Source organism: Giraffa tippelskirchi, chromosome 6 (assembly GCF_054371585.1).
Source record: "Giraffa tippelskirchi isolate mGirTip1 chromosome 6, T2T-mGirTip1v1.2.pri, whole genome shotgun sequence".
NCBI lineage: Eukaryota > Metazoa > Chordata > Mammalia > Artiodactyla > Giraffidae > Giraffa > Giraffa tippelskirchi.
Genome location: NC_137280.1, coordinates 94,028,981 through 94,048,931, shown reverse-complemented (window position 1 = coordinate 94,048,931; position 19,951 = coordinate 94,028,981). Strand labels below are relative to the sequence as shown.

Here is a 19,951-nt window from a genome sequence, read left to right as displayed (position 1 = left end):
GTAGCAAATTATTCTATATGATATTATAGAATAATTTATCATATAGCAAATAATTCTGTATGATTCAGTGGATATATGTCTTTATGCATGTATGTGCTCAATCGCTCAATCATGTCCAAATCTTTATGACTCCATGGACTGTAGCCCGTCCATGAAATTTTCCAGGCAAGAATACTGGAGCGAGTTGCCATTTCTTATTCCAGAGGATCTTCCTGATCCAGGGATTGAACCTGCCTTTCTTGCATCTCCTGCTTGGCAGGCAGATTCTTTACCACTGCACCACCTGTGTTTTTATACATTTGTCCAAACCCACAGAAACATATGACACCAAGAGTGACCCCTAATGTCAGCTAAGAACTAGCAAAGATAATGATGTGTCCATCAATTGTTACAATGTTGATGGTGAGGGAGGCTGTGTATGTGGTGGGAAAAACGATGCACCTCTTTGCATCATCCTCTCAATTTTGCTCCGAACTAAAACTGCACTAAAAATAAAGTCTATTTACAAAATCACGATGTCACTCACATTCTGCACTCTAATCCCTCTCTAGTAACCAGGGCAAAGTGTCAGCCACCAGGAAACAAAAGATCTGTCATTATGGAATGAGAAAATTCTCAGGGGATCTGGGGTCCCAGCCTCTGAGGACCGGACCACCATCATCTCTCACCTTTCTTGTCCGACAAGCTCACGGCCAGAATCTCCCAAGTGGTGATGGAGTCTTTCAAAAACACGTTCATGAGCTTCGTGGAGATTCTGGTCCAGGGAGAAGTGGAGGGGGAGGGGGCATTAGGAGAAGACATCTATCAGGGTGCAGGGGGAGAGCAGGTAGGGAGGGGCCCCAAGGGACAGGGTTGGAAGGGGACTGGAGATGGGTACATTTAGGTAGCCCCAGCTCGATTTTTCTAGGCTGGGTTGTGTGCTTCCACCATGATTCCACAAAAGAAGGGGGTTTAAGGTGCATGCAAATGCGGTATCCAATCTGGGGTGATCATAGAAGCTGGCTTGGGAATAGGTTTAAGTGGGGACAACCCAGCCTTACCCATTTTTGTCTGCTTGTTTAAGATCCTCAATGATGGTCCACAACCAGCTCTCGGGGAATTGGCTTCGGGAAATGATGTCCTCCTCTGGGATTATTTCATCATCCAGGTCACCTGTGGGTGGAGGTGGGGGGTTAAAACAGACAGAATTCCCCCTCCTGCTCCCTCCACTCTCCCTTTTAGATATTTATCTTTATAATCCCCTGGAGGGATTCCTAGCGTGGACACACCCAAGGTCACATGATCACTTCCAGCGATCCTAGGCACTTTTGCCCCCTAGAGGCTCCTTTCTCCATAAAAAAAATATTAAAAGTCATATTTTACAACAGTGTTGGTATAAAGGTGAAAATAAGCCACACTGCATTGGGTTGATTTTTTTTTTTTTCCCTTTCTTTGATTTTCAAGAGAATGAAAATGTTTGCATGAATGAGCCTCTAAAAGCATCACTGGCCCATGCCTGTTGTGTTATGTTAACCATGTGATGGTTAAGTCTATCCTGAAAACAATGTGGCTAGCTGAGAGATTCCCCGGACTTGATGGAGATTGCCAAAGAGACAGTGGCCCTTAAAAGCCGTCTTGACCCCATCAGCAAGTACACAAAGCTGGGCTACAATAGAGTTCAATCCTGGCTGGGCTTTCCTCAAATAATGATGAACAGATTTTAATTTGGTTTTAGGGCTTCCCTGGTGGTTCAGATGATAAGAATCTGCCTGTCAATGCAGGAGTTACAGGTTCGATCCCTGGGTTGGGAAGATCCCCTAGAGAAGGAAATGGCTACCCACTCCAGTATTCTTGCCTGGGAAATCCCATAGACAGAGGAACCTGGTGGGCTACAGCCACGGAATCACAAAGAGTCAGACTCTTAGCGATTAACACTTTCACTTTTCTGCCTAACCGCAAAGTAGGTGGAATTCCATAGATACTTAAATCCACCCATGAAGTGAAGAAAGTGAAAGTTGCTCAGTGGTGTCTGACTCTTTGCGACCCCATGGACTACACAGTCCATGGAATTCTCCAGGCCAGAATTCTGGAGTGGGTAGCTTTTCCCTTCTCCAGGGGATCTTCCCAACCCCGGGATCGAACCCAGGTATCCTGCATTGCAGGCAGATTCTTTACCAGCTGAGTCACAAGGTAAGCCCAATACTCTGGAATAATATATCAAAGTGCCTTTGGGATACTAACTCTTAATCAACCCTCTGTCTCACCCCCAGTTGGCTAAAGGAATGACACAATGCTGGGGGGAAAAAAAAGTAATCCATGTGTGTGTAAATCATACACACATTGTCTAAATTTCTTCTTTGCGAAAGAAAAGTCTTGGGTCACTGGAGCAGAGAGTAGCATGCCAAGTCATTATAATTTGCAAAGAGACTGAAGGTAGAATTCTGTGCTCATGTGTGTTGGGAATCATTATGTTTTTGGTGGAGTAGAAGGTTGAAGGGGTTGCTAGTTTTCCAGCTACAGGAATTCAGAAATATTTGACTTTGGCAATGGCTGCCTTTGAGAGATGTCTGCAGATAACTCAGTTTCAACAAACCCCATTCTGGCAGAGAAGTCCTCTAATTAAGACATATTAAAAGACATTTTTAAAAAACAAAAAGAAAAGGAGAGTGACTTCCCTGGTGGTCCAGTGGTTAAGGTCCTGAAGTTCCACTGCAGGGGGCACGGGTTCAATCCCTGATCAGGGAACTAAGATTCCACATGCCACAAGGCATAACCAAAAATTTAAAAAACTGAATAATGGTGGGATCAGGCCACACCGGGCTCCTCTGTCTCTCAACAGATGGCAGTGGAGACTCTTGTCAGTTCTATAAAGGCCACTTTGTGGTGAGACCATTCTGATTTTGCTTAAAAGGGGCTTCTAAGAGAAGTCCTGGCTTTGCTTAAGATTGATGTGGCCTGAGATGTAGAGTTTTGACTGTGTACATGTCCTACCCAGAACTGAATGAATGAATGAATGAACGAATATTGGGCAAAGGTTGAGCAGGTCTCTTAAGAAGGCAACATGAATTAGTTTTCTTTGGTAAAGGCAAGCTTAGAACCCATCTCGGTCTTCCTACTGGCAACTAGTGTGACCAGCTCTATCTTCGAGAATGTTCCCTCAGACCATGTGAATCCTGGACACTGGTAAAGCCAAACTTCAGAGAGATGGGACTAGTGTGACCAGCTCTATCTTCTAGAACGTTCCCTCAGACCATGGGAGGGAGGGGTGTCCTGGGCACTGGTAAAGCCAAACTTCAGAGTGTCTGGGGCCAGGGCCAGGCCCAGGCCAATCCACCCAGGCAGGAAATTTCCTTGACCTCAGGTAAGGAGTCTTCTCCACTAGACTAGGTCCTTCTTCCCTCAGACAGGCACTTTCTTCCACCTGTGACAGGCCCGCATACCCCTCAGACAGGACGTTATTCCCCTACTGACAGGCGTATCCTCCCTCTCAGACAGGGATCTCCTTCCCCCAGTAGAGATCTCCTCCTCCCTCAGACAGGCACGTCTTCCTCCCTCTCTGTACAGGCCTCCTCTCCACCTCGGACTCGCTGGATAGGGACCTCCTCTTCCTTCAGACAGGCACCTCCTCCCCCTAAGACTGGACACCTCCCTCCTTGAACGGGCACCTCCTACGCCTCTTCGGATAGGCTCCTCCTCCCACCTCGGACAGGCTCCTCCTACCCCCTCGAACAGGCCCGCCCTCCCCACCACAGGACTCACTCCTGGCCAGCTCCAGGGCGCCGTCGCGGCTGTGCTGCTGCCGCAGCCGAGCGATGTACTCGCAGCAGTCCAGGAAGGCCTTGACGCACGCGTCGCCCTGCAGGATGAACTGGGCGCGGCGCTGGCACGGGAACTTCATGGGGTTGTCCCGCATGCCGTCCTCACAGCACTTGCGCAGATCGTTGCTGTACTGACCCACTATGGGAACACAGATTCCCCCCCACAACGTCCCGCGCGCCCTCAGCTCCGGCCTCGAAGCAGCAGGCACTCAGGACACAGCCCAGGGAGAACTTCCCCACGGTGAGACCCTCCCCTTCCCTCTCTGGCTGGGATCCAGAATGGGTGGGGACCAGCAGAGGGAGCACACCTTTATCCATCCTCTTCTCCATGAGCTGCACCGAGCGACGTCGGCGGGAGGCTGGTTGCGGGCACTGCGGTTCTAAAGGCAGGTGGAAGGGGGAACTAGATGGGTTAGGCACCTACTATGTGTCCTTGGTTTCCTCCCCACAGCCGCCTCCCCCCCCAACCCCCGCAGTGATGTTGGGGTGTTATTGCGGCCCATACCGAGGCTCAGAAAGAAGTGATTTGCGAGATGGTGGTGGAGGCGGAACTTCAACACCCGGACCTGCACCCCAGAGCCCCGCCCTTAGCCTGCTCTCAGTATCTGGGGGATGGAGGCCCTGCTCCTCGCCTGCCCTGCCTCTCCCTGCGTCCTCACCTGCCCTCTGCTGGGTCTCTAGGCCCTGACTGGTCTTGAGGGCGAGTCCTGCATCGTTGAAGACGCCGGCGTAGTCTCTTCCACTGCCTGGGGTGCAACCAATGTCCGCTTTCTCCACCACGTCCCAGATCTGCGGGGTGGAGTGGAGGCGGCGGGTCAGAAGTGCCGCCACACTCTGGCCAACTTGTCCATCCAGCTCCACTCCATCCATTCTTATCCTGCTCCCCCAGCCGGCAGGCCACGATGGACGATCCAGAGTCGGACTCTGGACTTCGTCCATTCCCAGCACCATCTCCAACGTGGACCCTTGTCCACCCACATTCTCATCCTCAACTTGACTTCAACCCATCCCGGTGTCAACATTCATTCGGACCTCTATGCTCAACCCATCTGCTCCTCTCCAGCACCATTTCCAGGTGGCTCAGTGGTAAAGAATGCCTGCCAATGCAGGAGACACAGGTCCCATCCCTGGGTGGGGAAGGTCCCCTGGAGAAGGAAATGGCAACCCACTCCAGTATTCTTGCCTGGGAAATGCCATGGACAGGGTAGCCTGGTGGGCTACAGTCCACAGGGTTGAAAAAGAGTTGGACAGGACTGAGTGACTGAACGACAACAAGCATCATTCCCACCTCAACCTAATGCCATCTCTGAACCAACCTCAGCGACTCTGGGGCATACCTTACTCTGGGTCAATTTGTTCTTCTTATTCAGCACAAACACGCCCTTGTCCACGGCCACCAGCCCCACTCGGGCCCCCTGGTCAGCTTCGATTTTCAGGGTTATCTGTTGCCCGGGTCGATGGTGTTTCTCTTCCTTCCCACCATTTTTCACCACCAGCTATGGGAGGGGAGCAGGTTGGAGGGGGAAGTCAGCCCTGTAGGACCCCAAGAAGCCCAAGACAGAGGAGATCTTGAGCTGGACTGAAAGGGGAGAGGAAGAAGCAAGCCACTGGCATCAGGCAGAAAATCAAGAAAAGAGAGAAAACCAGGAGCAAGAGAGATACTGAGTGCAAGCCTCCACTTATGAAATAAATGAGTCATACGGATCAAATACAGTGTGAGGAAGATAGTCAATCACCGCATAAGATCTTTCTATGGTGACATGTGGTTACTAACAGGACTCACCGTGGTGAGCATTTTGAAACACACAGAAATAGCGAATCATATATTGATATTTGAATTGTACAAATGTCGTACACCAGGAGCTAACATTGTGGCATAGGTCAATTAGGCACTTCCCTGTAGCTCAGTCTGTAAAGAATCCGCCTGCATGCAGGAGACCCAGGTTTGATCCCTGGGTTGAGAAGATCCCCTGGAGAAGGAAATGACAACCCACTCCAGTATTCTTGCCTGGGAAATCCCATGTACAGAGGAGCCTGGCAGACTACAGTCCATGGGGTTGCAAAGAGTCGGACATGACTTAGCGAGTAACCACCACCATAGGTCAATTATACTTCAAACAAACATACTCATAGAAAAAGAGATCAGATGTGTGCTAAAGGGAGGGGGAATTGAATGAAGGTGGTTAAAAACAAACTTTCAGTTATAAGTACCAGGGGTGTAATGTACAACATAATAAATACATGTAATTAACCCTGCTGTGCCATTATATAGGAAGGTCGTTAGAGGAAACCCTGAATTCTCACAAGGGGAAAGATTTTTTTTTCTACTTCTTTAATCTCATATCTCTATGAGATGATCAGTGTTCACTCAACTTATTGTGGTGATCACTTATGATGTACCTAAGTTAAATCATTATGCTCTACACCTTAAAGTTAGTGCTGTGTGTAAATTACATCTCAATAAAACTGGGAGAAAAAGAAGCTACTAAGGGAACTCCCCTGGCAGTCCAGTGATTAGGACTTCACCTTCCAATTCAGGGAGTACAGGTTTGATCCCTGATTGGGGCGCTAAGATCCCACCTGCCTCCCAACCAAAAAACCAAAAGCATAAAACAGAAGTAATATTGTAACAAATTCAATAAAGACTTTAAAAAATGGTCCATATCAAGAAAAAAAAGAAGAAACTGAGGCTGAAACAGAGATAGAAGAAAGAATGAGATAGAAAAGGAGGAGAGGCAGAAACTCGGAAATGGGGGAGAGGCATGGTCTCAAATGGTTGGAGAGAGACAGAGCCAGAGGCACAAGACGGGGAGAGGGACAGCCAGGCGGAGGGTCCCCAGATGGGCAAAGAGAGGTGCCAGGGAGCTTACTGTGCCCATACACGAGTCCTTGACATCCACCCACACGGAGTCGGCCACCACCTCCCTCTGGCCATTGGCATTAATCAGCGTGTAATAGGCCACCAGGCGGAAGGAAGGGATGAAGTCTGATGTGATGGTCAAGGGCAATACCACCAGGTCCTGGCCAGGCTCTCGGTCCTGGCGTCCCACCTTCAACAGCTTTCCCTTGTTCATGACCTGGGGGGACAGTTTGGTATAAGGATCAGGAAAGTGAGCGGGAGAATGGGTGGGAGTGGGGTGGGGGTGGATCTGGGATGGATGAGGGCTCCCGGGGATGCTGGGAGTTCTAGAAAGCCACGGACCATGTAGGTGTAGTAGCGGATCTGGGCTTGCTGGCCGGGGTCTGTGCGCAGGTGGAAGTTGACGTTGAGAGTCTCCCCAGGCTTGAGCTCCACTCGGGGCACAGAGAGGTGCAGATAGTTATTGGAGTTCCCCTGGGTGTTGTAGGGTAGGGCCTGCATGGTCCTGGTGGCCTGTCGCGCCTCGGGGATATTGTCCTTCTTTGTGCGTACCTAGTCAGGGAAAGACGGATGCCATGATGCCCACCCACCCTCTCCAGACACATCTAAATCCAACCCCCTGAGACCAGGGTATTTTACGTAAAGAGAAAGACTCTGCAGATGAGATTAGGTTAAGGATCTTAAGGAGATGGGGAGGAGACCGAGTGATCCAGGTGGGCCCAAAGCCATCAAAAGTGTCCATATAAGATGTCTAGGCAAGGACTTCCTTGTTGGCACAGTGGATAAGAATCTGCCTGCCAATTCATGGAACATGGGTTCGATCCGTGGTCCAGGAAGATCACACATGCTGTGGAGCAACTAAGCCTGTGTGTCACAACTATTGAGCCTATGCACCCTAGAGCCTGTGGTCTGCAACAAAGAGAAGCCACCTCAATGAGAAATCCAAGCACCACAACTAGAGAAAGCTGGCAAACAGCAACGAAGACCCAGTGCCACCAAAAATGAATAAATAAATAATTTAAAATAAAAAGACATCTGGGCAGAAGACATCTAGAAGGTAGGACCCTGCTGTGCAGATGAGAACACATCTGTGCATGCAAACTATTATATATAGAATGGATAAACAAGGCCCTATGGTACAGCACAGGGAACTCTATTCAATATCTTATGATGAACCATTATGGAAAAAAATATGAAAAAGAATGTAAATATGTATATGTCTAACTGAATCACTTTGTTGTACAGCAGAAATTAACACAACATTGTAAGTCAATTCTACTTCAATCAAATAAATGAAAACATAAAAAGAGCACTTCTATGCAAACGAAAACATCTCTGTGGATGGCACATCCCTTTATGCAGATGAAAGGATCCCACCCTATGCTCAGGACACGATCCTTTTGTGCACATGTTAGGACCCCACTCTACAAAATTAAGTCCCCTGAGGCTGGCCCAGAACTCACGGTGATGGTCAGGGGCTCCCGTTTGTTCTGTGTGTTGATGCTTAGCTTGGCCACGCCGTCATCCTGGGTCAAGGACTGCACATTGCTGCCCTGGGTCACTACCGGGATGTGGCGGGCGGGGGAGCCGTCGGGGTTTGTCACATACACCTGTGGGTACAGGGGCAGGTGGAGGGCATTCAGGCAGACCCAGAGATGTGATCATGCTCAGGAGCAGTGTCAAGGGGTGCAGTCCTGCCCAGGGTCTCACCATGAGGTCGAAGGGCATGGCGGGTTTGAAGAACTTGGGGGTCTTGGTGAAATGGATCTGGTAGGGGGAAGTCACAATGGGGATCCCGGTGCGCTCCGCCTCCACCATGTCGCTGCCTGAGGGGGGCCAGCCGTGAGGGTGGGCTCCTGGGCCATCCCTCAGGACCAGGCTTCCCCCGTCAGATTGCACTCTGCCTTCGTACTGGGCCTCTGTCCTTAGACTGTATCTCCCCCATCGACCTGATTCCACCTTCATGCTGAACGTCTACCCTCAGAATGAGTCTCCCCTCTTGCACTGGGTCTTATGCCCCAGAGTGGTTCTTCCCTGTCAGACTGGACCCTGCCTTTATTCTTGGCCTCCTCCCTCAGACTGGACCTACCCTGCCAGCCTGGACCCCCCCTTCATTTTGGCCTCCTCCCTCAGAGTAGACCTTCTCTGTCAGACTGGATCCCTCCTTTCATTCTATACCTCCTCCCTCAGACTGGCCCTCCCCTGCCAGACTTGACCCCTCTGCTCACCATTCTGGGCCTCCTTTCTCAGACTAGACCTCCCCTGCCAGCCTGGACCCCCTCTTCATTTTGGCCTCCTCCCTCAGACTAGACCTCCCCTGCCAGCCTGGACCCCCGACCCCTTCATTCTGGGCTTCCTCTCTCAGACGAGACCTCCTTTGTCGGACTGGATCCTGCCCCCTTCATTCTTGGCCTTCTCCCTCAGACTGCACCTCCCCCTTCAGACTGGATCCCCCGCTTCATTCTGGGTCTCCCCCCTCAGACTGGACCTCCCCCCTCAGACTGGATCCCCCTTTCATTCTGGGCCTCCGCCCCCAGACTGGGCCTCACCTGATTGCAAGATGACGGTGGCGGACACATATATGGACTTGCCCACCAGGGCATCAGCTCGGGAGGGCTGTACTCCATTCAGCAAAACCTGACGCTTCAGTGTGGCCTCCCCATTACCATCGTTGATCTGGGGGAGACAGTAAGGGGTCATGGCGGAGGGGGGCCCTGGGGGGAGGGTCCGGGGGGTGGGCTCAGATGACAGGAGACAGGAAGGGTGTTCAGAGTGGAGGAGACCAGACAGGGCCTCTGTTAGGTACCGGAACACGGGTGAGGGACTGAGTCAATGAAATTCTCCGGTCACCATCCTGGACCCCAAAGATGACGAAAGCTGTTCCTTCCACGTTCTCCCCGTACAAGAACCTGCGATGCAGGGACTGTCTCAGATTCTTGCCTCTGCAGATGAGTCTTCCTCCAAACTAGCTTTGGCCTCGGCTGAGCCCCTCCCCCCACTTGGCCCCTCCCGCTGCCCCTCACCTGGCAATGATGTTGATCTTCAGGCCATCTGGGTCATCAATGTAGTAGAATTTCTCTTCAGGCTCTAGTTGGACCTCAAAACTGGGAAGCACTGGGGGGACAGATCATGTTGGTGGGGGACAAGCACTGGGCCCAGCATGATGCACTCCCCCCTCCCCCCACCCCCTAACTCCAGCTCCCTGGTCCTCTTACCATATTCCTTCACCTCAAACTCAGCAGAGAAGACCTGCTGCGGAGAATCTTCATAGTGGGCTTTGATCTTCCACACCCCCATGCTGTGGGGAAGGTAGGCTTGTGATCTGGATAGACCTGGCAATCCCCCACTCCCTCTCCTGGAGTAGGGAAGCCCCAAACCCCCTCCTGGAGGGCCTGACATACTTCACCAGCTCTGGAATGTTCCAGGACAAGGCCAAGATGCCAAACTGGTTGTGAGAAGACTGGGAGTCCCGCTTGACAAGGATGCCATCGGGGGTCTGTGGGAAGATGGAGAGAGAAATGGCTATTCAGAGATGAGGCTTTGCCTCTTGGCTCTCCCCTCCCTGTCTGTGTTTGGACATTCTCTCTGTGTTAGGTCCACAGGGGCAGTGGTGAAGAATGTGCCCCTGAGCCAGTCAGCTTGGGTTCAAATCCCCACTGAGCCGATTACAAGCTGTGTGACCTTGGGCAAGTTACTTAACCTCTCTGTGCTCAATGCGCACATCTAGAAAAAGATAATTATTACTCCTATGTCACTGGTTTGGGACATGTTAATATAGGCAAGAGCTGATGATGATCAGTGTCTCTCCAAGAACAAATAATAACTGGCATTTGGGACTTCCCTGATGGTGGTACAGTGGCTAAGACTCCACACTCCCAACGCAGGAATTGCAGGTTCGGTCCCTGGTCAGGGAACTAGATTCCACATGCTGCAGTTAAGATGCAACACAACCTAATAAATAAATGTTAAAAATGATAATAACTAGCATTTGTCATCTATCGTGATGCAGGACCCTGTGCTAAGCATTTGATTAGCACATACATACACCACACATAACTGCCCACATTTGCCTTTTTGACATAGCAATGTTGCATGGCTCGACCTCATACACATGTGATTTCATGCATTGCCAAGAGTTAAACATCAGGAGACATCATATACAAATCCGGTTTTCTGGCTTCTCTTGGAAATGGGGGTCACTGTGGATAACATGCTCTTGTTGGTATGAGGTGACATTTGCTGGGAGCTGAGCACTGTGCCTTTAGGGGAGATGTGTGTCCTATTCCCTCTAGACCCCAAAGTCTCTAAAGCCAGCTCACAGCCTTCAGGACCTGGTCCTTGTTAGCTCTGTGTAATCTCAATAAATACTCAGGAAGATCCCCAGAGGAGGACACGCTCCAGTCTTTCTCCCTTCTCTCTCCCTTCCTTCTACATGTATGGTTCCCTCCCCATCTCTCCCTGCTTCTCTCTCCCCTCTCCTTCCCTCGCTCCTTCCAGTAAGTTTTTATTTATCCTACTACGCGCCAAGCATGCTGTAAACAGAAAACCCCTTCCCCTCCATTTGGAATTTATGTTCAGTGGAGGTTAGGGGAAGGTGCAATTAATAAAATGGATAGATCCAGTTTACAAGATGCCAGAAGGAGAGGGGGTGTTGTGATTTTACAGGGCACTCAGTGAGATCTCACTGTAAAACTGGGAACAAAGACTTGAAGGAGGTGAGGGAGCGGTCTGTGTGGAAATTTCCAGGAAGAGGGTTTTCTGGGTAGGGGGAATAGCCCATGCAAAGGCCCTGGGGCAGGGCTGTGCCTGAGGAGACTGGGTGTGTGGCTGGAGCAGAGTGAGCCGAGGAGAAGAGAGGGAGGAAGCGAGGGCAGGGAGGGGATGGGGTAGGTCTTGCAGTCTTGTGGGGTGCAGGATGACTTGACATTTTGTTCTCAGGGAAGTGGGAGCCCTGGAGGGCTGGGGGCAGAGGAGGGGACAAGCGCCTAACTCAAGTGCTCACGAGCGCCCTCTGGCTGCACTAGAGAATTAGTGTCTGTCATCATCCAAATCTTCTGATGAAGAAACAGACTCGGAAAGGTGAAGTGACCTGTCCAGAGTCACACAGTGACTGGGCGTCTATCTGGAGCTAGAACCCATGGGCGCAAGCAAGCATCGCCCCACGTGGTCTCCCTGGGTCCCCACCCTCTCTCTCGACCTCTCTCTGTGCCTCTCTTTGACTTTGGGTCTCCGCGGGTGGCTCTTTCTCTGTCTCAATCTCTTTGTCTCTCCCTTAGTCTCAGCCCCGGGTAGGTCTGGGGCCCCGGTTGGCTGGTACCTCGATGCTGACGATAACCGTCTGGCCCACGGGCAGCAGCTTGTGGTCGACAGTGAAGACCCGATAGAGGACTGAGAGGTGGTGGGAGAGAAAGAGAGAGTTGGGTGAGGCTCTGCCCCTCCCCCAGCCCTGCCCCTCCCCAATCCCGCCCTCTCCAGCCACCCCTCCCCGCCCCTTACCCGTGGAGCCTGGGGTGTAGATGGTCTTGTCCGTCTGGATGAAGAGGTACCCGCTCTGAAGGCTGATCAGCACCACCTTCTCCACCTGGACATTCCCGAAGGTCGCGACGACAGTCACGAACTTGTGCCCCTTGTCTGATTTTAACTCTTTGCTGGCCGGAATCTGGGCATGAACCAAGAGATCATTAGGAGTCTGCTCCACCTGCCCCTCTTCACGACACAACCTGCCCATCAATTCTGGTTTGCCCAGATTTGGGGAGTAACGGGGTACTGAGATGGGGGAAGGGTAAGAGAGGGGCTGGAGGTCAGAGCGAGGGATGGGAAGGGGGAGTAAGACAGGGGGCTCAGAGGAGGGAGGGCTCAGAAGGGGAAGGGACTCAAAGAGAAGAGTCAGATGGAAGGGCCTTTGAAGGAAGAGGAGGGCTTACAAAGGGAGGGGCTTGGAGGGACAGGGCTCAGAAATGGGAAAGGGCTCAGAGATCCTCGGGCTTGGAAGGAGGCGGACTTGAGAGAGATCAGGGGGTCTACTGTATGCCACAGGGACCTCTGCTCAATATTATGTAACAGCCTAAATGGGGCAAGAATTTGAAAAAGAATAGATACATGTATATGTATCACTGAATCACTTGACTGTACACCTGAAATTACTGCAACATTGCTAATCAATTATGCTCCAGTATTTTTTTTAAAGCCGGGAACCCAAAGCCAGTGCTTTGGGAAAACCCGGAGGGATAGGGTGGGGAGCAATGTGGAAGCGATGTTTAGGATGCGGGGACACATGTATACCCGTGGTCCATTCATGTTGATGTATGGCAAAAACCATCACAATATTGTAAAGTAATTGTCCTCCAATTAAAATAAATTAATTAATTTAAAATAAAAAAGAAGGTGGAGACAGCTCAGAGAAAGCACTGGATGAAGCAGTGGGGAGGGGCTCAGAAAAGGGAGGGCCCAGATGGGGGGCGGGGAGACTCGGAAGGGGCGGGGCTCAGTCAGTGTGGGTGGAACTCAGAGAGGGAGAAGGGGCTCAGCCGGGTGGAGGACTCTAAGAGCTGGTGCGGCATCAGCGGGACTGGGTTCCCTGGTGCGCCCACCTTGATGGTGACGGTGCTCAGGTAGCCATTGTCGCTGTTCAGCTGGGTGTTTTCGTTTGACAGCACTCGTTTCTTGGCCGGGAAGTCGTGGACGGTGACCAAGACCTGAATATTCCCTTGTCCTCCGTGTGCCTCCAGCACCACCGTCTCCTCGCTCTCCAGACGCAGGATGTTGGGGGTGATCATGGAATACCTGCCGGAGGGGAGCATGGGGCGTGGAGCTGTCATCCCCGGAAGCCCGAGATGCCAGCGCTTCCCCAGGATGAGCGCTCTGCCCCAGTCCCTGCTCTCACAGGGGATCTGGTGACCGGCAGACAGCTGGGGGGAGGCGGGGGCGATGCTTCACATCCCATCAACTCCTGAACATCAAAACCAGAGGTGCCAACTCTTCCAAGACTCTAGACTTCCAAACTCACCACTGAACCCACTTATTCCAGGAGCTCTAATCCCAAAATCTTTAAAACACCCCAAGTCTCTAAACAACCCTGGAACACCATATGTGCTATGTGCTAAGTGGCTTCAATCATGTCCGACTCTTTGCTACCCTCTAGTCTGTAGCCGGCCAGGCTCCTCTGTTCATGGGATTCTCCAGGCAAGAATACCAGAGTGGGTTGCTGGTGCCCTCCTCCAGGGGATCTTCCCGACCCAGGGATCGAACCCGTGTCTCCTGTGTCTCCTGCATTGCAGGCGGATTCCTTATCTGCTGAGCCACCAGGGCAGCCCAGAACATCCCAAACTTCTCCCTAAACCTGTGGCACCCCAGACCCAGATCCACGCCCTCAGCCACATACACCCACGCGAAACCTCTAGACCCTTAAAACCTGAAACTACAAACTCCCAGAATCTACAACGGTCAAATGTCCAGGACGCCAAATCACCTCCCCTGCAGAATCACTCATCACCGAGCACACGCCCTACACATACAGGGCCGCGTACCACAAATGCACACTCCCATCTCTGAAGCAGCCTTTTCTCGGGGCAGGCTGTGACTACTCACATGGGGTCCCCCAGGGCCATGGGGAGACTGGCTAGAAGCAGCAGCAGTAGGCTGGGACCTGAGGTGGGCTGCATGGTGCTGGGGCAGTGGAGGGATGGAGGGATGGAGGGATGGAGGGAGAGGGCAGGAGGGGGAGTGAGCTGAGGTTGCTGGAGGCTGCCTTTTATCTGGCTCCTGCCTTCCTCCCTCCTCCGACCAGCCCTCACTCCCCGCAGCCTCCCCCCTCCCTGGGACTGCCCCAGATTTCTCAATACTGTGTCCTAAGTTTTTCAATCTGTAGGGCCAGCATGCCTGGCATAAGTAACCCGGGGCCATGTTCTTCAGCTACAGGGACACAACAACTTCCTGCTCAGGCCTCCCTTGGGGTCATGGCCAGCTGGTGATCAGGGACCTTTCCCTGTTACATCCACTTGGTAGTAGATGAAAGCAGAGGGCCAAGAGCCACCCCTTGCTCCCAACTCCAGATATCTAGGCCTGGCCCTCAGTCTACTTTTCAGCATGCATTTATTCACCAAACTCTTCCTGTGAGTCCATCTCTGTGCTAGCATCTCAAGTCCCACTTCCAGAATCTTCCATGTTGGCATGGGGCTGGGGGATGGGGACAGAGTCCAGCATCAATGCTCCTAGCCCCATGGAGTGTTTTCTCCAGTGGAGAAAGACTCAGCTTCTTGGAGAGTCAGGGAAGGTTTCTTGGAGGAAGGGACATTTCAACTGGGCTTTGAAGTATGTGTAGGAGTTCACTATCCAAGTGAGAATGTTTTCTAGGGCAAGGAGAGCCTGGAATTCCCTTCACCTACTCTTGTCAAGAGGCCTGAGTGGCTGTGCGGTTTTAAAAAGTCATAATTGAGGAAAATTCCATGGCTAGCTTTTGTGTTACATCAACACCATCTTAGGGGAGGGAGGTTCAAGAGGGATGGGACATGTGTATACCTATGGCTGATTCATGTTTATGTATGGCAGAAACCAACACAACATTGTAAAGCAATTATCCTCCAATTAAACAATAAATTTAAAAACATCCTCTTAGGATATTATTATTATTAAAAATTGTATTTAACTTGTTGCATACAAATTGGTAATATAGTCATATGGTTCAATATCTAAAAGGTAACCTTCCTCCTGCTCTTGTTGCTAGCCATCAGGGTCTCAGACATGACCATGTGATCAAGTCTCATGTTTCTCTCCAGAGGTATATTATACATTTGCGAACATTCACACATTTCAAAAACAAATATCAGAAAGCTCTACACACTCTTCTTCCTGGTCTCCCTGGGTTACACCTTGCTTTTTCATAAACAATATACCATAGAGATTGTTTCATTATCAGAGCATAGAGAGTTTCCTTGTTCTTACAGGCAGTGAAAGTAACCAGTCACCTACTGATGGACAGACAGACTTCCTATTGTTACAAAACCATGCTCCCTCCAGACAGTAATCTGCATTATTGCCCAGTTATTGCCCAGTTCTTGCCCAGTTCTCATGATTATTAACTGGTAAACCTTGGGGAAATTACTGATAACTACTTGAGCCTCAGTTTCCTCCTGTAAAGGGGTTATAACAGCAAGCAACTTCAAAGGGTTCTTACTACAATGAGAAAGATAATTTTGATCAAAGGCTGTGTGTTAACAATAACCTTGCTAGATATTGCTAAATTCCCCTCCATAGTTATATTGATTTGCATATTCGCCAGTCTTGCACAAAATTGCCAATTTCCTTGTTCCCGCCCCACCCCCGGCCCACCGCCCCACTTAAGGGCATGTTGTCCAAACTGGATTTTTGCCTCAGTGTAAGTTTAATTTGCTTGTAAGTTGAGCCTCTGGGGGATGAGGGGAATGTGAAGCCAGGTGTAGGGAGGATGGGGGATCTAGAGCCCTGAAGAGATGGAGGATTCAGAAGCCCAGAGGGCTGTTTTCCAAAGACTCCTTGAAGGGGTTAACAGGGACCTCACTCTGATTTCCTGTAAACCACGCTCTTTCCCTGGCCATGCCCCCGGTCCCGAGTAGGGGGAGGCGTGGAGAAACAGAACAAACCTGGCCTCTGTCTGATCTGATTGCGACACCCTTTCTTTGGAAGAGGAGGAGGAGGAGGGGGAGGCAAACACTTGCTTACTCTACAGAACTGGGGTTCAACTTCTGAAACTGAGATGTGGCCACCTGCTAGGATCCTCCACTCCCCAATACTTTCTTTATCTTTCTCCCCTGTCCACCCGCCAAAATATTCACCCCGTTTCCTGGTCCCGTTATAGACTTAAGCCTTAGGGCTCTGTGATTTGTCAAGGAATCAAGAATTTGAGAAGGAATTCCTGCTGACCTCGCTCTCCCTGTGAGGTTTCCTGCCCCTCCCTCAGAGCCTCAGTTAGTCCATCTGAACAATGGAACTGATGGCAGTTCCTGCTGCTTTGCTTTTTATTTTTTTATTTCGGCCACACCGTGCAGCACGCAGGTGGGATCTTAGATCCCTCGACCAGGGATCGAAACTGCCCCCGCTGCATTCAAAGCACAGTCTTAACCACTGGACCGCCAGGGAAGTCCCAGTTCCTGCTGTTTTGACAGTTAAGAGAACTCAGCTGCTGTGAGAGACACGAGTTCGATTCCTGGGTCGGAAGATCCCCTGGAGGAGGGCATGGCTACCTACTCCAGTATTCTTGCCTGGAAAATCCCATGGACAGGAGAGCCTGGTGGGGTACAGTCCATGGGGTAACAAAGAGTCGGACACTGAGCGACTAAGTACACACAGATGCCTTGAAGTCCTGGGCTTGGAGGGAAGGCTCATGCCCACAGTGGTGGAGGTCTGAGAAAGGTCCTACCCATGACATCCAGGAGGTGACCAGTGGGATGGAGGTGAAAGTGAACCAAGGTCTCCTGGGAGGGAAGGAAACAAGAGGAATTCTTCCAGGCTTTTTTCAGGGGAATGGATATTTGCATCCAGAAGTTTGGGAGGGGGATGATGGGAAAGATAAGCCAGCAGAGAAGAAAGAGGAGGCATTCCTGATGTGGACCCAGGAGGAGCGAGGCTGCCTGGGCAGGTTCTTAAGTGGAATATCTAGGAGATTTTTTTTTTTTTTTTTTTTTTTGGCCATGGCATGCTCTTGCAGGATCTTAGTTTCCCAACCAGGAAACAAACCCAAGACCCCCTGCACTGGAAGCCTGGAGTCCTAACCACTGGACCATCAGGGATGCCCCTCTAGGAGACTCTTACACAGAATATGTTTGCTTGTTGCTGTTTAGTTGCTAGGTTGTGCCCAACTCTTTTGCAACACCATGGATTGTAGCCCACCAGGGCCCTCTGTCCATGGGATTTCCCTGGCTAGAATTCTGGAGTGAGTTGCCATTTCCTTCTCCAGGGGATTTTCCTGGATCAGGGATTGAACTCGAGCTGTTCGCATTGGCAGGTGGATTCTTTACCACCAGAGAAACCCAAAATATTTGTTACTTATCTGAAATACAGATTTAACTGGGCATCCTGTATTTTGTCTGGCAACCCTATCTAGAGTGCAAATAGAATGGGGGGTAGAAATGGGCTTGATTTCTGAGTGACGGAAGCCCAGGTGCCCCTCTCCATTTCAGTCCCCTGCATTTGCCTTAGTACTGTTATCTCCTGGCTGCACCCCAACCCCACCCTTTCCCCACATAGGCATGGCCACACCTGGGAGCAACGGACATCCATCTTACTCACCCTTCACCCCCACCCATTACAGGATGGGTGCTACAGTGTTTTCTGGGAATTTCTCTCCAGGATCCAGAGCCTGGCACCACCTCCACCTCCCCCACCAGCAGCCTAGGCTCCCTCTTCCCCACTACTTGTTACTCATTAACTTGGGTTAACCTTGACCTGGTGGAACCTATCCATTTGCCCTTTGTCTCCTTTTTCCCACCTACTCATGCATATGCAAGCAGAGACACCAGGAACCCTCCACCTTGGGGGATGCAGGGGCCAGGGGTGTTTTCTTTTTTTTCTTGAACGTGCCACTCAGCTTGAAGGATGTTAGTTCCCGAAACAGGGATGGAACCCAGGCCATTGGCAATGACAGTGGAGTCCTAACCACTGGACCACCAGGGAATTCCAAGCCAGAAGTTTTGACTCCAGCTCTGCCTTCTCCCAGCCTCTGTTTCTCATCTTTAAATTAGACATTGCACCTATGGAACCTCCCTCTGAGTTTTGGGGTGACAGCACATATCATCAGGCAAGCTAGTGCTCAGACAGGCGCCCAGCACTTGGTGCATGCAGGATGTACTTGAACTGTATTTTTATTTTTACTAACATCTGCTTCTCCTCTCTCTTGCCTTATTTCAGTGACAGCCCCTCCAGGCCTCCAAGCCAGAGTTCTCTCTTCTTCCCTCTCCCTCATCCCCTGTAATCCTCCCTGGGACTCCTCGGTTGTCTCTCCCCATCCATCCTTCTTTCCACCCCTGTGGTCCCTGGCCTCCTTGCTGTAAACTCATCTCTTCCAGGTCATCTAGTCCACAGCAACTGGGGATTTTTTTTTCCTTTAGACTCATGGCGCAGCATGTGGGATCTTAGTTTTCTGACCAGGGATTGAACCTGCACCCCTCAAACTGCAAGTGTGGAGTCTTAACCACTGAACTGCCAGGGAAGTCCCTGGGGATTTTTTTCTAAAACACAACTTTGCATTCCTTCTACAAAATTATGATGCATAATACCGGAATACATGCTAATGACTGTGAACCTCTCAGTGGCAGCATCTTATTGATTTTATGCATCTTAACTTTGCACATCTTGTTTATTCTGAATGCCTTAGGTGCTATTGTTGTTGTTTAGGCTCTCCCCATGGGCTGTAGCTCACCAGGCTCCTCTGTCCGTGGGATTTCTCAGGCAAAATTTTGGAGTGGATTGCCAGTTCCTTCTCCAGGGGATCTTCCCGACCCAGGGATCGAACTCAAGTCTCCTGCATTGGCAGGTGGATTCTTCAGGTGTCAGGAGGGCTGTGTTTCTTCTGGCAGTTCTAGGGGAGAATCTGTACCAGGGCTATTCTGGCTTCTATGGGCTACCTGCATTCCTTGGCTCATGGCTTCTTCCATCTTCAAAATTCATGACTCTAGGGACTTCTCTGCAGTCCACTGGCTAAGACTCTGCACTCTGAATGCAGGGGGCCTGAGTTCCATCTCTGGTTGGGGAACTAGATCCCACAGGGAGCAAATAAAAGATCCTGAGTGTCATAACTAAAGATCCCACATGCTGCAACAAAAATTGAAGATCCTGCATGCTGCAACGAAGACCTGGCACAGCCAAAAACCAAAACAAAAAAAAACTCAACTAAACGAAAAACCCCACATCACTTTCTACCATCACATCTCATTCTCTGATCCTGACCCTCCTAGTATTAGTCACTGAGTTGTGTCCAGGTCTTTGCGACCCCATGGACTATAGCCCACCAGGCTCCTCAGTCCATGGGGCTCTCCAGGCAAGAACACTGGAGTGAGTTGCCATTCCCTTCTCCAGGGGATCTTCCTGACCCAGGAATCATACCTGGGTCTCCTATATTGCAGGCAGATTCTTGACCATCTGAGCCACCTTTGAAGTGCCCCCCTCTTACAAGGACTCTTGTAATGACAATGCATCCATTTGAACAATCCAGAATCATTCCCCATTTTAATATGCTTAATTGAATCATACCTGGAAAGTGCCTCTTGTCATGTAAGGGGACATATTCCCAGGCTGTGGGGATTAGGGAGGGGACAACTTGGGA

The 19,951-nt window shown here is 50.7% G+C and overlaps 1 protein-coding gene and 1 long non-coding RNA gene across 2 annotated transcripts in view; one reads left to right on the top strand and one right to left on the bottom strand.

Annotated features, from left to right (window-relative positions):
* The window catches only part of C3 (complement C3), a 38,894-nt gene extending 24,445 nt beyond the window's left edge, over positions 1 to 14,449 (bottom strand). Inside the window, exons 1-19 of the mRNA XM_081499342.1 lie at positions 14,245 to 14,449; positions 13,248 to 13,440; positions 12,154 to 12,316; positions 11,975 to 12,045; positions 10,059 to 10,153; positions 9,873 to 9,955; positions 9,681 to 9,771; positions 9,464 to 9,566; positions 9,207 to 9,333; positions 8,368 to 8,483; positions 8,121 to 8,267; positions 7,000 to 7,209; positions 6,668 to 6,874; positions 5,135 to 5,293; positions 4,457 to 4,586; positions 4,106 to 4,177; positions 3,739 to 3,936; positions 1,041 to 1,152; positions 669 to 754 (exon numbers count right to left, since the gene is read on the bottom strand). Of these exons, the coding sequence (XP_081355468.1) occupies positions 669 to 754; positions 1,041 to 1,152; positions 3,739 to 3,936; positions 4,106 to 4,177; positions 4,457 to 4,586; positions 5,135 to 5,293; positions 6,668 to 6,874; positions 7,000 to 7,209; positions 8,121 to 8,267; positions 8,368 to 8,483; positions 9,207 to 9,333; positions 9,464 to 9,566; positions 9,681 to 9,771; positions 9,873 to 9,955; positions 10,059 to 10,153; positions 11,975 to 12,045; positions 12,154 to 12,316; positions 13,248 to 13,440; positions 14,245 to 14,318 (2,437 nt within the window). The 5' untranslated portion in view covers positions 14,319 to 14,449. The remainder of the gene's footprint in view (positions 1 to 668; positions 755 to 1,040; positions 1,153 to 3,738; positions 3,937 to 4,105; positions 4,178 to 4,456; positions 4,587 to 5,134; positions 5,294 to 6,667; positions 6,875 to 6,999; positions 7,210 to 8,120; positions 8,268 to 8,367; positions 8,484 to 9,206; positions 9,334 to 9,463; positions 9,567 to 9,680; positions 9,772 to 9,872; positions 9,956 to 10,058; positions 10,154 to 11,974; positions 12,046 to 12,153; positions 12,317 to 13,247; positions 13,441 to 14,244) is intronic.
* On the top strand, positions 3,737 to 5,506 carry LOC145509868 (uncharacterized). Its single transcript, XR_014056506.1, has 2 exons — positions 3,737 to 4,038; positions 4,249 to 5,506. It is a non-coding gene; the product is annotated as an uncharacterized LOC145509868 (long non-coding RNA).
* Positions 14,450 to 19,951: the final 5,502 nt, after the last annotated feature.